Source organism: Doryrhamphus excisus, unplaced genomic scaffold, assembly GCF_037039965.1.
Source record: "Doryrhamphus excisus strain RoL-2023G ecotype Guam unplaced genomic scaffold, RoL_Dexc_Guam_v1.1 HiC_scaffold_24, whole genome shotgun sequence".
Classification (NCBI taxonomy): Eukaryota; Metazoa; Chordata; class Actinopteri; order Syngnathiformes; family Syngnathidae; genus Doryrhamphus; species Doryrhamphus excisus.
In genome coordinates, this window is record NW_027621862.1 from 1,077,970 (window position 1) to 1,092,045 (window position 14,076).

Here is a 14,076-nt window from a genome sequence, read left to right on the forward strand (position 1 = left end):
GCTTCATTTTAAGATGCGTAGCGAAGCCTTTTTAAAAACTTGTTAGGTGTATTTTTAATTTTCTCTCAATGTCGGAACTAAACTGTTCATTTTGGGCTTTAAGGATAACAAAAAAAGCTTTATTTTATTTCAAGATCCTGCGTCTCCACTGAAACATTAAATGTAGCGCCCGCCTTTTCTTTTCGACGGACCGGTGAGGAGTCCAAGTCCATTGGCTCCACCTTGTCTGGAACCGTCACAGCATGTATTGGCCCCGAACGGACTCCTAGTGAATGGAATATCCGCTCAAGTGAGTTTCCTGTTGCTCGGCATCCCCAAGCAAATTTGGACTTGATGCCCAGGAAGACGTTCATCATTGTCAGTGGGGGGGGGGGGGGGGGGGGGGGGGGGGGGTGTTATGTGCTGTGAGGACATGACCCTGCAGAATACCCTGCTTATTTGTTGGTTGTACTTTGTTCATTTTTAGACATTTTAGTCCTTTGTGTGCCTCCTAGCTTAGAATCCCTTCCAATAAGAACAACAACCAGGATGTGTATCGTGCTAGATGATGCTATGATGACTCACACGGCCGTTACGCCCTGAAAGGGAGTCCAGTGGGTCAGTTGTTACATTGTGTCCAGTCCTCGGCCCTCGGGGTTCTGCTGATGACTCAATGACCCGTGTCCGAGCTGAGTGAATGTCATTTTGTAAAATAGGAACCCGGCCATTGAGGAGGAATATAACAAGAATATTAAAAACACATTGTAATTTTGCAGATTAAGGGTTTGAGTTGGGGTAATTAAATGTAATAATGGTTATTACAGTTTGAATTGCAACCCAAGTATTAGAGACTTTGTTATGGAACTTGATTAACTTGTCGGGACATAAGCGTGGTCAACTCTGGGTTGGTTAAAGACAGAATTCATGAATAAAATAATAATAACAAATTACTGTATAAGTCACACCAGGCCAAAAATGCATAATTAGGTAGAAAAAAACATACATAAGTCGCACTGGTGTATAAGTCGCATTTTTTTTATGCTAACACAATGCTTATTCAGCTACACAAAAAATAAACATGAACAGAAAAGGTCATTTATAAGTCGCTCTGGAGTATAAGTGGCAGTAACAGCCAACCTATGAAAAAAAAGTGTGACTTATAGTCTGGAAAATAGATATATATTACCGTATTTTCTGGACTAGAAGTCGCTCCGGAGTAAGTCGCACAAGGCCAAAAATGCATAATTTGGTAGAAAAAAAACATACATAAGTCGCATTTTTTGCGGGTAATTTTTTTTCCAAACTACTTCACCAAAACAGACATTACGTCCTATTGGAAGGCGAGTTCTAACATTAACATGTAAGATATGCTAACACAATGCTTATTCGGCTACACAAAAAAATAAACATGAACAGAAAAGGTCATTTATAAGTCGCTCTGGTGTATAAGTGGCAGGAACAGCCAACCTATGAAAAAAAGTGGGTCTTATAGTCCGGAAAATACGGTAAATGAAAAAAGAAAACAATAAAATGGTTGCTAGGCACTTGCTTTGTGTGTTTTGGTACCCAAAATGTGACCAGAATCAAATAATACACTCGGTAGCCACTTTATTAGCATCGCAATCTAACGAGATTCAATCATGATTGACACTAGAAGAACGTAACGTTAATTTCGTCCATCATGGAAGCAGTTTTGCACCTTGAATATAAAAACTAAACACACTAACTCAGACTCTCTGATCACGTGAAAAAATGTGAGCCCACCCTCGCCCATGAAAACGAGTCCAGCCTTAGTTTAGCTTGTTAACTGCAAGCCATAACCAAAGAACGCTACCTCTAAATTTGAACTTCCAGGGTGGGAGCGAACTTATGTGTGAAAATAAAAGCCGACGTCGGGAATAGCAGCAGTGCATAGCATACATTCCACATCGTCATAAAGCCAAAGACAGCCGCTGACACATTTCTGGGTCAGCTGGTTACTATTTTTTTTTTTTCCCCCTGTCTCTCAATACTGCATAACATCATTGGTTGTACTGGAGCCCCGCCAGTGTATTAACACGATATTCCAACATAAGTCAGCTAAAGCCAAGGAAAAAATGCCTGAAAAGGAGTACGTATATTTCCAGTATGCTTCTATTGTTAACATTTTGTTGCTTGTTTCTCCTTTCAGGTGGATGAAATCTACCACGATGAGTCTTTGGGAGCCAACATCAACATCGTCCTCGTTCGCATGATCATGGTCGGGTATCGACAGGTAAGGTCTACATTTCTATTGTTTTTAGTGTGGAAAGCAATTGGAGTTACATGATTTTCAATGACAGTAATGATATAATAATATGGGGGGGTACTTTCAAAGACCTAACACAAATTATGAACGCATCCGTAAAAAAATTCCTAAAAAATGATGTGAGGACCACTTTATACAGTTATACACGTTATACAGTATGTATATACTGTATTATATAATATACGTATACAGTATATTGTAAAACTGCAAATTTGTTTTTGAATATTTCAACTTTCTTATTAAATTTTTTTTTTCAGAATTTTGTTTTACTTTATTCCCATATTTAAACTCCCCAATCCCAATTTTCCAAAAATTATAACTATGTTTTGTTTGTTTCTCATTGTACCACTTAAAAAAATTTTTTTTTAATATTTTGACTTTATGCAACAAATTTTTTTCCTTATAATATTACTAATTTATGTCGTAAAATTCAAATTTTTTCCGATAATATTTCTACCTTATTCTCATAGAATTACTGCTGTTTTTTGTGCTGTATTTTATTACTATTTATACTTTTTCGGGTATTTCATCCTGTAAATTTTCTTTACTGCCCTGTGATTGGCTGGCGACCAGTCCAGGGTGTACCCCGCCTCTCGCCCGAAGACAGCTGGGATAGGCTCCAGCACCCCCCGCGACCCTCGTGAGGAGAAAGCAGTAGAAAATGAATGAATGAATAAATACGTTTTGTTTGTTTCTCATTGTACCACTTAAAAATATATATTTTTAAAAATATTTTGACTCTATGCAACAAATTTTTTTCCTTATAATATTACTAATTTTTGTCGTAAAATTCCAACTTTTTCCTATAATATTTCAACTTTATTCTCATAGAATTACAGCTGTTTTTTTGTGCTGTTTTATTATTATCAGCACTTTTATTCGTCCTGTAGATAGCGCCATCAAAACACTTTCCATTGAAGTCGCCATAAAAAAAATGACACCCCCCCCACCCCACACGCTGTCAGCTGGTCTTTACATGCCCCCGAAACGCCGCCTCCACGCTTCCTGCAGCTGGTTGTCAAAGCAGAGCCGTGTTGTTTACCTAGCGCTTATCTGATGAGATCAAACTTGTTGACTCTGTCGGCCGCCCTGCTGCTAAGTCTTTTTTTTTTGCAGGTGTGACGTACTACTTTTTGTTGTCGAGACCACCTCCGGGTATTTACACAGTAGCAATTATTCTCTGAGGTGGAGTAAAAGGAATTGGTTGGAGCAGCAGGAGGTTTTGTATTCATCCCAGTTTGACGTAATTTAGCGGAAAAATGTACTTTAGCTGTGTTAGCCTAGCCGGTATCGCTTATACTGTGTTTTCCTTGTCTTGTTGTGTTACCACTGAAACTGTTTTTGTTTGTTTATGTATTTTTAATTATCGGTCTTGATTTATGATTATGCTGCACAGTGGTTGATCTGGAAGACCTGGGTTCAAATCTTCGCTCGGGCATGTTCTGAATACATAATGAGCTTTTTCTTTAAACACAAATACGGATAATGACAAAATGTACTCGTTACATACATACGGATCGGATACTCGTTACAAACGGCGCATCCCTAATATTTACATTTTTAAATGAAAAACAGATTAATGGAATACCAAAATAGTTGTCGATTAATTCAATAATTTATTAATCATGATTAATTGTAGCAGCACTAATGCAGATTTAGCCAGTCCACAACTTGAGATTTTAAGTTTCTGTTTCTGCTTTTTCAGTCAATCAGTCTAATCGAGCGTGGCAACCCGTCCCGCAGCCTGGAGCAGGTGTGCCGGTGGGCCAACACGCAGCAGCGCGGCGACCCCGACCACGCCGAGTACCACGACCACGCCATCTTCCTCACAAGGCAAGATTTTGGTCCCGCAGGTATGCAAGGTACTGTATTCTCTCTCGATCGAGGCCTGTGCAGACTGAGTGCTCTATTCTGCTTCCATTCTCAAAGGGGTTCAAGTCTTTGCCCAGGTAAGGTCCACCATGGGAGCAGGAGGCCGCTAGTGTAAAAAAAAAAATGAAAAAAACATTTAGCGTGTGGCTCTCCGGAACCTTGCCCACTGGACATTGACGTCCCCCCTTGGACATGAAAAATGCATTTTCGAAGGGGCGTTTTTGGCATGTAGAGAAAAATCAGACATTTTTCATGTACCCCAGTGATTACATGATAAATGTGATGCTAATGCTACATGTATGTCAGTAGAAGGAGTTCATACATGTTCAGGGAGAACACAACTGATGAAGGCAATTTATTTTTGCCTATGGCAGAATTACAAGAAGCAAAGTTAGACATTTGCAAAGTCAACGAGACGGCTGGTCTGCTAGTATGTTAGCTAGCTATTGAAAAAGACAAAAACTCAGGATAAAAGTGTGGATTGATTTCATTAATAAATAATAAATGCATAAATTAGCTGTTAAATAGCTAATTATACAAAAATAACTAAAAACTACTTTATTAGAACACTTTTAGTGACGATACTATTGGTAGTTAGCAAGATAGTGAGTTAGCAATATGGTAGCATAGAATATGATATATAGCATGTTCCAAGAGAGCAAATCGGATAAATGTGTGGATTTGGGAATTAACAGAATTACACAAACGTAATATCAATTATTACGTTAGCTAGGCAGGTAGCTTGTTAGCTTGTACTCTAGCCAGACAGGTATTAGCCCGCCATATAAGCTAGCTAGTTCATGGAACAAAACTTCAAAACACAATAAAACAAAAAACAACATTCACAAAGTCATCGCGACAGGTCAGCTAGTATGTTAGCAAGCTATGAAAAAAGATCTGGATAAAAATGTGGATTGATTAATAAATAATAAAAGCAAAAATTTGAATTCACGGTAGTTAGTTAGCTAGCTAGCAAGTTGCTTAGCAGATGTATCAAAAGCACAAAAGGTAAAAAAAAAACACGACATTTGCAAAGTCAACGAGACAGCTGGTCTGCTAGTATGTTAGCTAGCTATTGAAAAAGACAAAAACTCAGGATAAAAGTGTGGATTGATTTCATTAATAAATAATAAATGCATAAATTAGCTGTTAAATAGCTAATTATACAAAAATAACTAAAAACTACTTTATTAGAACACTTTTAGTGAAGATACTATTGGTAGTTAGCAAGATAGTGAGTTAGCAATATGGTAGCATAGAATATGACATATAGGATGTTCCATGTGAGGAAATTGGATAAATGTGTGGATTTGGGAATTAACAGAATTACACAAACGTAATATCAATTATTACGTTAGCTAGGCAGTTAGCTTGTTAGCTTGTACTCTAGCCAGACAGGTATTAGCCAGCCATATAAGCTAGCTAGTTCATGGAACAAAACTTCAAAACACAATAAAACAAAAAACAACATTCACAAAGTCATCGCGACAGGTCAGCTAGTATGTTAGCAAGCTATGAAAAAAGATCTGGATAAAAATGTGGATTGATTAATAAATAATAAAAGCAAAAATTAGAATTCACGCTTGTTAGTTAGCTAGCTAGCAAGTTGCTTAGCAGATGTATCAAAACTACAAAAGGTGGTTGCAGAGGAAACACGTTGTATTGTAGTTAGCTAGTTAGCTAGCTACAGTAGTTAGTCTGCAGAGAGACATGAACTACATCACCAAGTGGGTGAGTTAGTTAGCTCGTTACCACATTAGCTTATCATTACATATAAATAAACAGTACTGTAGTTACTGTATCCAGCTAGCGAGTTAGCAACATGTTCCCGGCGAACACAAACCTCTCTGTGCTCAAGTTCAACGCTGGGCCGTGACCTCTGCGTCTCTTTTCAAGCGCTCGTGTCATGTTTAGTCAACTTACTCGCCGGGCTCGTCGCACCTCCGTGTATTGCCGTGGCGACGCTTGTGTTGTGCTCACAACACGGCACGTTCGTCCAGCGAATCCGCAACGCTATTTTGGGAAAAAAGATTCCCGTCCTGCCTAAGTAGACATTGCACAAACTTGTCAAAGTTTGACTATGTTTGCAGTATTACACAAAAACTACTTAAGCGGTTCCCACGGAACTCTCTAGAAGCGTGGCGTGAGGCCAAGAAAAATGTAATGTTGCTGTGGCTTTACCCCGACTATGTACTAAGTATATGTGGCGGTATTTTGGCTAAGTTAGCAAGCTAGTTAGCTTGGAGTACTGTATTTATTTTTTATTTATGGCACAATTAGCAGAAATATTCCTAAAATACACATCAACTAGCCATTTTGTTACTGTGTTAATGACTAGTATTTTGGCAGTTAGTTAAAAAGAACCAGATAAATATATGAATTGAACAATTCATGCTAGTTAGCTTGGAGTACTGTATTTATTTTTACTTATGGCACAATTAGCAGAAATATTCCTAAAATACACATCAACTAGACATTTTGTTACTGTGTTAATGACTAGTATTTTGGCAGTTAGTTAAAAAGAACCAGATAAATATATGAATTGAACAATTCATGCTAGTTAGCTTGGAGTACTGTATTTATTTTTACTTATGGCACAATTAGCAGAAATATTCCTAAAATACACAGCAACTAGCCATTTTGTTAGTGTGTTAATGGCTAGTATTTTGGCAGTTAGTTAAAAAGAACCAGATAAATATATGAATTGAACAGTTCATGCTAACTTGTCATTACGTTAGCAGTTTGCTAGTTTTCTAGCAAACTAGTTTCTTACTTAGCTCGCTAACATGGTAGTTGGCTAGTGTCCGAGCCAGGCAGCTCGCTTGTCAGTTGCTATCTTAGCTCGTACGTTACGGATAAAATAATACTTGTGTTGTTATTGTGCTTTGTTGCTAGTTAGTTAGCTAGCTAGTGTGCTATTTGCCTAATTCATGTGCAGAATTTGACTTCATTACATTTCAGAAGTGATTTTGGCAAAAGGAAGCTATTAAATTGTAAAGCTGCACCTTTTTAAAACATTTTGTGCATCGTCTACAATCCATATGTAAGACATGAACACAATTAATTCCGCCTGAAAAAACGGTACATCACTTTTTAATGTAAGTACTGTTACAGTCATGTTCTATGCATCTTAACTCCGGTCAGAATTCCGCATCGGCATGCATTAAAAGAGAGAGTGGTGAAGTGTTTCTTTAGTCCGAGACTCACTGTGTAATCACCAAGCGAGGCTTGTTGCCGGAGCGCACCTCTTCAAACCGTGTGTGCACCACTGTGGAAGCCTGCATCGAGTCTTTGCTTATATCAGGGCTAATTTTGTGATAGCATACGAAAACACAGCATGGACAAACTCATTTGTTAACACTCCCCTCTCCCTGTGAAATATATAAACCAGGGATGTTCTATATGCGGCCCGTGGGCTATAGCTACACACGATAACCAGCATCGGGGTTTGTTAGATGCTTAGTATTCCTGCCATACAATGGTCTGCAAGTGTCAGTACACATGTATTTGTACTCTGCAAAGTGTTTTGATGTTCTCTAAAGGACACAACATGTTCAAGTGCTGCTGTTTCTCCTGCTGCTGCATCATTTTGCTTCTATCTTGTGCAAAAGTGAATATGTATTTACCGCCTGGTGGAGAATAAAAAAGCTACACTGCATTTATTCCACACGCAAGCAGAACTAAATCCATTTTCATCAAACAAAACAAAGAACCACTCTTTGTCGCTTCTCCATGGCTTTTTATGTCTGCTGTGTCTGCCATCTTGTTGCTGCTTTTTAGCTGCATGCCAAAAAGGCTTCTTCTGGTGGTCAGAAGAAGGCATGAAGAAGCTACTTCTGACAGAGCACACTAAAAGCCCAGAATCGCTGCACACCTCTTGATCGAGTTCTATGTCATGAATGTCTATGCGCTTTGCTTTGCCACGTGTTGTTGTTGTTGTTGTTGTTTTGTTAGCGTAACCATGGTTATAATGTTGCATAGCCAAAAGGTGTCCGGGCTGATAAGCTTGCTGTGTTGCCAGCATGAGCGCTGCTTTCAAGGTCTTTTTATTTGGGTTACACCAAATTTGGTGACACACTAAAGAATCGAATAATACACATAATTTTAAAACTGTGTGTATGCTTTTTTAAAAAATAAAATACACACAAAACAGTACATTAATAAAGCAGGTAATTCAATTGTTTTGATTTACAAATTAACGCATGTATTAAAAAAATTATACTATTAAGTAAAAAATAAAAATATATTTAAATGTAAAATATACAAAAAACACAAAGAAAATCTATCACAATTAATATACGGACGTGTAAATTGAAGTACATTTAGAGAAAAAAATGCTAACTAGTTTTAGCACTAAAAGGCCCATTTCAATGACATTATCATGTACCCAGAAAAAATTATTACGTTTGATTAATGTTCATGTTAAAGGTTAAATAACTGTTAATAGTTATCCTCCTTATCCGTGTGGAAGTGGTACGTTTTTGGCTATTTAAGTTGAAAGGAAATAACTTGAAGGCTACCGTTTAGGTGGCTAGCTCTCTAGTTTGCGAGTTAGCATGTGTCTCAAGACCCTGCAGTTGCGCAATATGTTGTAAATAAAAAGAGTATAAATGTGACTATAGTCGTGTTTTGTCATGTCTACAGGGCTCTAATAATGCTTTGTTCATTTTAATCTGAAAAAAAATAATTTGTCTACCCACCAACTATATGTGGTTTCTTAATTTTTAATTATTTGCCGTTTTATTATTATTATTATATTTATTTATTTATTACTGATTGATTTTCTTTATTCCTGATTTGTTTAAATGCGTTTTTTTTTTTTTTTTTAAACCTGATGCGGCCCAGTCTCACCCAGACCCGAGCTCCAGTGGCCCCCCATGTAAATTGAGTTTGAGACCCCTGCATTAAACCAAAACAAGCAAAGAGAAACCAATAGGCAGCTCACTTGGAGCAGGAAAGTGGTGTCACCAAGTGTAAAGCAATCATGCTGCAAATAATCTTCCATACATTCCATTATTAAAAATAAATCTGTCCTATAAGTAATAAAACCTCAAACATACATATCAATGTATAGTACTATATATCAAATGACAATTTAATCCAGATAATATAACCAGAAGAACTAGATTAATGTATGAATGAGTACTACTGAAAAATCACAATTAGTATAATAACGAAGGTTATGATTATAGGTGATGATTATTAGGGCTTGGTGCTCTTTTCCGTTGCCTAGGTTATGCTCCGGTGACTGGAATGTGCCATCCGCTGAGGAGCTGCACTCTGAACCACGAGGACGGCTTCTCCTCCGCTTTTGTGGTCGCTCACGAGACGGGCCACGTGTAAGTCATTAAATGGAAGTGTATTTGATTTTATTAGCGGTGAGATGATGTTGTTTTTGTTGTTTATTGCCGCTAGCGTACGTGTTACATCCCTGTGGTTCGACAGTCGATAACTAAACACAACAACATTTTTATTTTATTGGTTTAAACATCTTATTTGGGGGCAATTAGGATATTCCGCCTAGCAACAAGCACCATAATACATGTTTAAATTAAGACCTTGCTGCCACATTTCCGACCCCCAGTTTAGGAATGGAGCACGACGGCCAGGGGAACCGCTGCGCCGATGAGACCAGCATGGGCAGCATTATGGCGCCGCTGGTCCAGGCGGCCTTCCACCGCTACCACTGGTCCCGCTGCAGCAAGCAGGAGCTCAGTCGCTACATTCAGTATGTTTTCCCATCATTCCCTGCAGCTTTTCCCTACTGTTTCTTCTCCCTCATCACCATCCCCCCCCTCTCCCCCTTAGCTCTTATGACTGCCTTCTGGATGATCCCTTCGAGCACAAGTGGCCCAAGCTTCCAGAGCTCCCCGGCATCAATTACTCCATGGACGAACAGTGCCGCTTTGACTTTGGTGTCGGTTATAAAATGTGCACGGCCGTAAGTGCATGCATTTGCTGCCATTTGCATCTGACACTTTCTAACCTTTTCCGCGTTTGTGCACACAGTTTCGTACATACGACCCCTGCAAGCAGCTGTGGTGCAGCCATCCCGATAACCAGTACTTCTGCAAAACCAAAAAAGGGCCACCGGTGGATGGTACGGAATGCGCTCCAGGGAAGGTGAGAGTCATAAATGTAACATTTTTGCGCTCACTGGTCTCCTATTATACAAAAGTGACTTTTTAATGGTATTCTATCATGAATACGTGTATCATGTCACGTGTCCTTCGCTTACTTTTTTGCTTCACTACAGCAATATGACCCCCCACTCCCTCTGGATAAGATAAGATAAGATAATACCGTAGAACTTCACTATTTACAGGACTTACGTAGCCATACGACTAAAGGGCACACCCAGAAAATGGATACGCTTAACCAGAGCTGTCCAAAGTACGGCCTGGGTGCCATTTGTAGCCCTCAGGGGCACACTACGAAAATATTATTATAAATAAACAAAACAGAATCAACTGTAATTTTACAAGAATTAAGAAAAAATGTTACAATGTTACATCTCACAAGAAAAAAATTTATAATTTTACAAGAATAACGTCACAATATTATGAGATAAAAGAACAGCATTTGGGCAGCAGAAATTAATACAATTGTAATTTTTGGAAAACTGTGTTTCTGAAAAAGTTATAATGCTACAAGGATGAAGTATAAATATCATGGGAATAAAGTTCTTTACAAAAAATGTCAAATTTGGTAGCATAGAGGTGAAATATTAAAGACAAATTCGTTATTTTTGTAAGTCATAATATGATGAGAAACGAACAAAACACAGTAAAATTGCAATTTTTGGAAAATTAAGTTAGGGGATAATATCGGAATAAAGTCAAAATATTGCAAAAACAAAAGTTATGAAGATCATTATAAGAAGAAAGTTTGGAAAATAAAAAAAATGCAAAAATGGGACAAAAAGCAAAAAATAATAATAAGTTCCTACAAATAATATTGATCTGGACATAAAACATTAACAAGTACTAATTTTAAAAAATGTAAAAAAGAAAAAGTTTGTTAAAGCCGACATATTATGCTCATTTTTTGACCCTTTGTATTGAGTTGTGGATTCCGATAGAGCAGCTACACACAATAACCCGCACAGAAAACTTTTTAGAATCTTTTACTTTGATTTGTACTACGCTGTGATTGGTCACACGGCCCAAACTTTTTGGGGGGGCTCACTTCCAAATGCGCAAACCACATTATCTGAAAGTTTGGCATTGTTTAACACACTAAACTGCAGCATCAAGGCAGGATTTCCGAATAAAAAAAATTAAACACATATTCTGGCAACTCTTATACTTCTTTAAAAAAAATCTTATATGTGACCTTTAAAAGTGGAATTTAAAAATGTCATTGGTGGTCTCTTGGTCTTTAACGCTGTCATTCTTGTCAGTGGTGTTTCAAAGGTCATTGCATCTGGAGGTCCAGCCAGGAGCCTCAAGGCCACGACGGGAACTGGGGCTCCTGGTCCAAGTTTGGCGCTTGTTCGCGGACGTGCGGAGGAGGAGTTCGCTCCCGTAGCCGACAATGCAACGACCCCCCGTGAGTGACGCTAAGGGTTTATTTTATCTTTAGCTTTCTGGGCTGGTGTGGATGAGCCAGGCTGCTTTGAATGCAACACGGTGTTTAAAAAAGAGTTGGAAAGTACAAAAGGCGGCCTTATTGTAACTTCCTTATGAGGCATTCAAGGGTCAAATTCCCCAATTTTAAGAAAGCACCCTATTGATTTTGCTCTTTTAAACCTTGGATATCAATATTATTGGGTTTGAAGGTCACGAAAATGAAGTTTCTTGCTACACATGTGTTCCAAATCAAATTACTTCTCAATTTCAGAGCAAGCACCCTATTCATTTTGAACATCTTCAACCCTCGCTAGAGGTATTTGAGGTCAAAGGGCAAGAAAAATAGATTTATTGTAAAAATTCAAACCAATTATTTTACCACCTTGGATGTTCTTGTTGGATATTTCAACCAATTGAAATAAATATCAGAGCAAGCACCCTATTGATTTTTCACGCTAGTATAAAACTTCCACTGTCGCCAGGCCGGCCTACGACGGCCGCGAGTGTCCCGGCTCGGCGTTCGATTACCAGATGTGCAACACGGAGGAGTGCGCCGGCCCCTACGAGGACTTCCGTGCTCAGCAGTGCCTCCAGAGGAGCAACAAGTACCACAACAACATGAAGCACAACTGGTTGCCGTACGAGCACCCGGACGGTAAGGAGCCACGCTTCAGCTCTGGCGAGTTGGGACGTTGATGTGCTTTTTTCTTTTGTCCCGTTTGCAGAGAGTCGCAAGTGTGAGCTGAGCTGCATGTCCAAGGAAACCGGGGAGGTTGTCTTCATGAACCAGGTGATGCATGATGGGACCCGTTGCAGCTACAATGACCACTTCAGTGTCTGCGCCCGAGGCGAGTGCCTGGTAGGTACTCTGTGTGTACTTTGTTTCTACTGACTTGATCTTCCCCATAGCTCTGTTTCCGGTTGTTAGCGATGGATGCCAGGAAATCTTTCTACGAGGCAAGCTCAGGCAGAAGTGGTTGGAGTTAGTGATTCCCAGCAAGGGAAAAATATTTTCATCTGTCAGCGGCATTTCACACAGGACTATTCTTGTGAACATGAACATGAAATATTCATTTATTATCAACTCCTATACCCACAAAGTTAGAAAAAGGGGTTCGGCAGTAGTCCAGAAGTACTTGGGAGTGTGATCAATCACAATCATGGACTGGGCGTGCTACAAATGGAATAGGTGCAGATTCTGGAAGATCCAGAAAGTTGTATGTGTGGGTTATTGTGTGTAGCTACTCTATAGGAGTCCACAACTGAATACAAAGCATGGGAGCCATACCAGCTGGCACATAACAAAAATATTATTATGAAAAAAAAAACCAACAGGAGCAATAATTTTACAAAAAATAAAGTAAAAATATGAAAAGAAAAAAGTGGTAATCCAACGAGAAAGTCATAATTTTACTATAACAATGTTGTAACATGTAATATAATAATGTTGTGAAAAAAAATAAAAATAAAATTGCGCAAAATTTTTTGGGGAAAATAATGCAGGAATAAAGTTGAAATAGTTGGAAAATAAAAATAAAAAAAATCATGAGAAATTGTATTTATTTTAATATTTTAATAATTTTAATAACAAGTATGAAGTGTCCATTACCTGAGTGGAATATTTCCATTAACCACTTCCCCCTTCTTTTGAGTATCCCAAATACAAAAATACATACAACCAATAAAGCCTCATTTTCAGGTTTTCACAGTTAGCAGCATGGTTATTATTTGATGTTTTGCTGCATTAACGAGGTAATATCAGTCATATCTATATCCAAACACAAACACACCAGGGTGTTTAATATATTTTGTCTTTGCATGTTAACAACCTTGACTGTGATGCGAACACCCACTGACTTTATTTTGACTTCATCCCTGCATCACAATCATAGATGCTTTTTTTTTCCCATGGTATCAGCGGCCCAACTTTGTCTAGACTGTAATCTGGATCACCCGCTCCTCATCAACATCTTTCCCCCCCCCCCACCTCCCCGTCCCTCATTTCTCCACCTGGCAGCACGTCGGCTGTGACAAGGAGGTCGGCTCGTACAAAGAGCAGGACAAGTGTGGTGTATGCGAAGGAGACAACTCGCATTGTCGCACTGTCAAGCTGACGCTCACCAAGACGCCTAAAAAGAACGGTAAGAAATAGAATGTTGGGCGTTATTGTGAAATAAAAACAATTAAAAAAATTAAGAAATAAAGAAATTGTATAATAATTACGGCTGGCAGAAGACTCTCTTGACAAAGTTACAGTATTTGTACAGCGTACATGGAGTCTCCAATGCCACTTGCTGGACATACTGGAGCACTGCAGGTATTTTTTATTGCCATTTATACAGTGCTACATTAGCATACGAGTGTTCC

The 14,076-nt window shown here is 38.7% G+C and overlaps 1 protein-coding gene across 4 annotated transcripts in view; it reads left to right on the forward strand.

Moving 5' to 3' along the window:
- Window positions 1-14,076, forward strand: part of adamts14 (ADAM metallopeptidase with thrombospondin type 1 motif, 14) — a 34,676-nt gene that overhangs the window by 11,906 nt on the left and 8,694 nt on the right. For 3 of the 4 annotated variants that reach the window (XM_058061726.2, XM_078788707.1, XM_078788708.1), the window contains 10 exons: window positions 2,150-2,233; window positions 3,972-4,128; window positions 9,372-9,477; window positions 9,723-9,866; window positions 9,947-10,079; window positions 10,148-10,261; window positions 11,541-11,689; window positions 12,192-12,364; window positions 12,435-12,568; window positions 13,727-13,850. In XM_058061726.2, the coding sequence (XP_057917709.2) occupies window positions 2,150-2,233; window positions 3,972-4,128; window positions 9,372-9,477; window positions 9,723-9,866; window positions 9,947-10,079; window positions 10,148-10,261; window positions 11,541-11,689; window positions 12,192-12,364; window positions 12,435-12,568; window positions 13,727-13,850 (1,318 nt within the window). The remainder of the gene's footprint in view (window positions 1-2,149; window positions 2,234-3,971; window positions 4,129-9,371; window positions 9,478-9,722; window positions 9,867-9,946; window positions 10,080-10,147; window positions 10,262-11,540; window positions 11,690-12,191; window positions 12,365-12,434; window positions 12,569-13,726; window positions 13,851-14,076) is intronic. The other variant, XM_058061727.2, reaches the window with a different exon arrangement.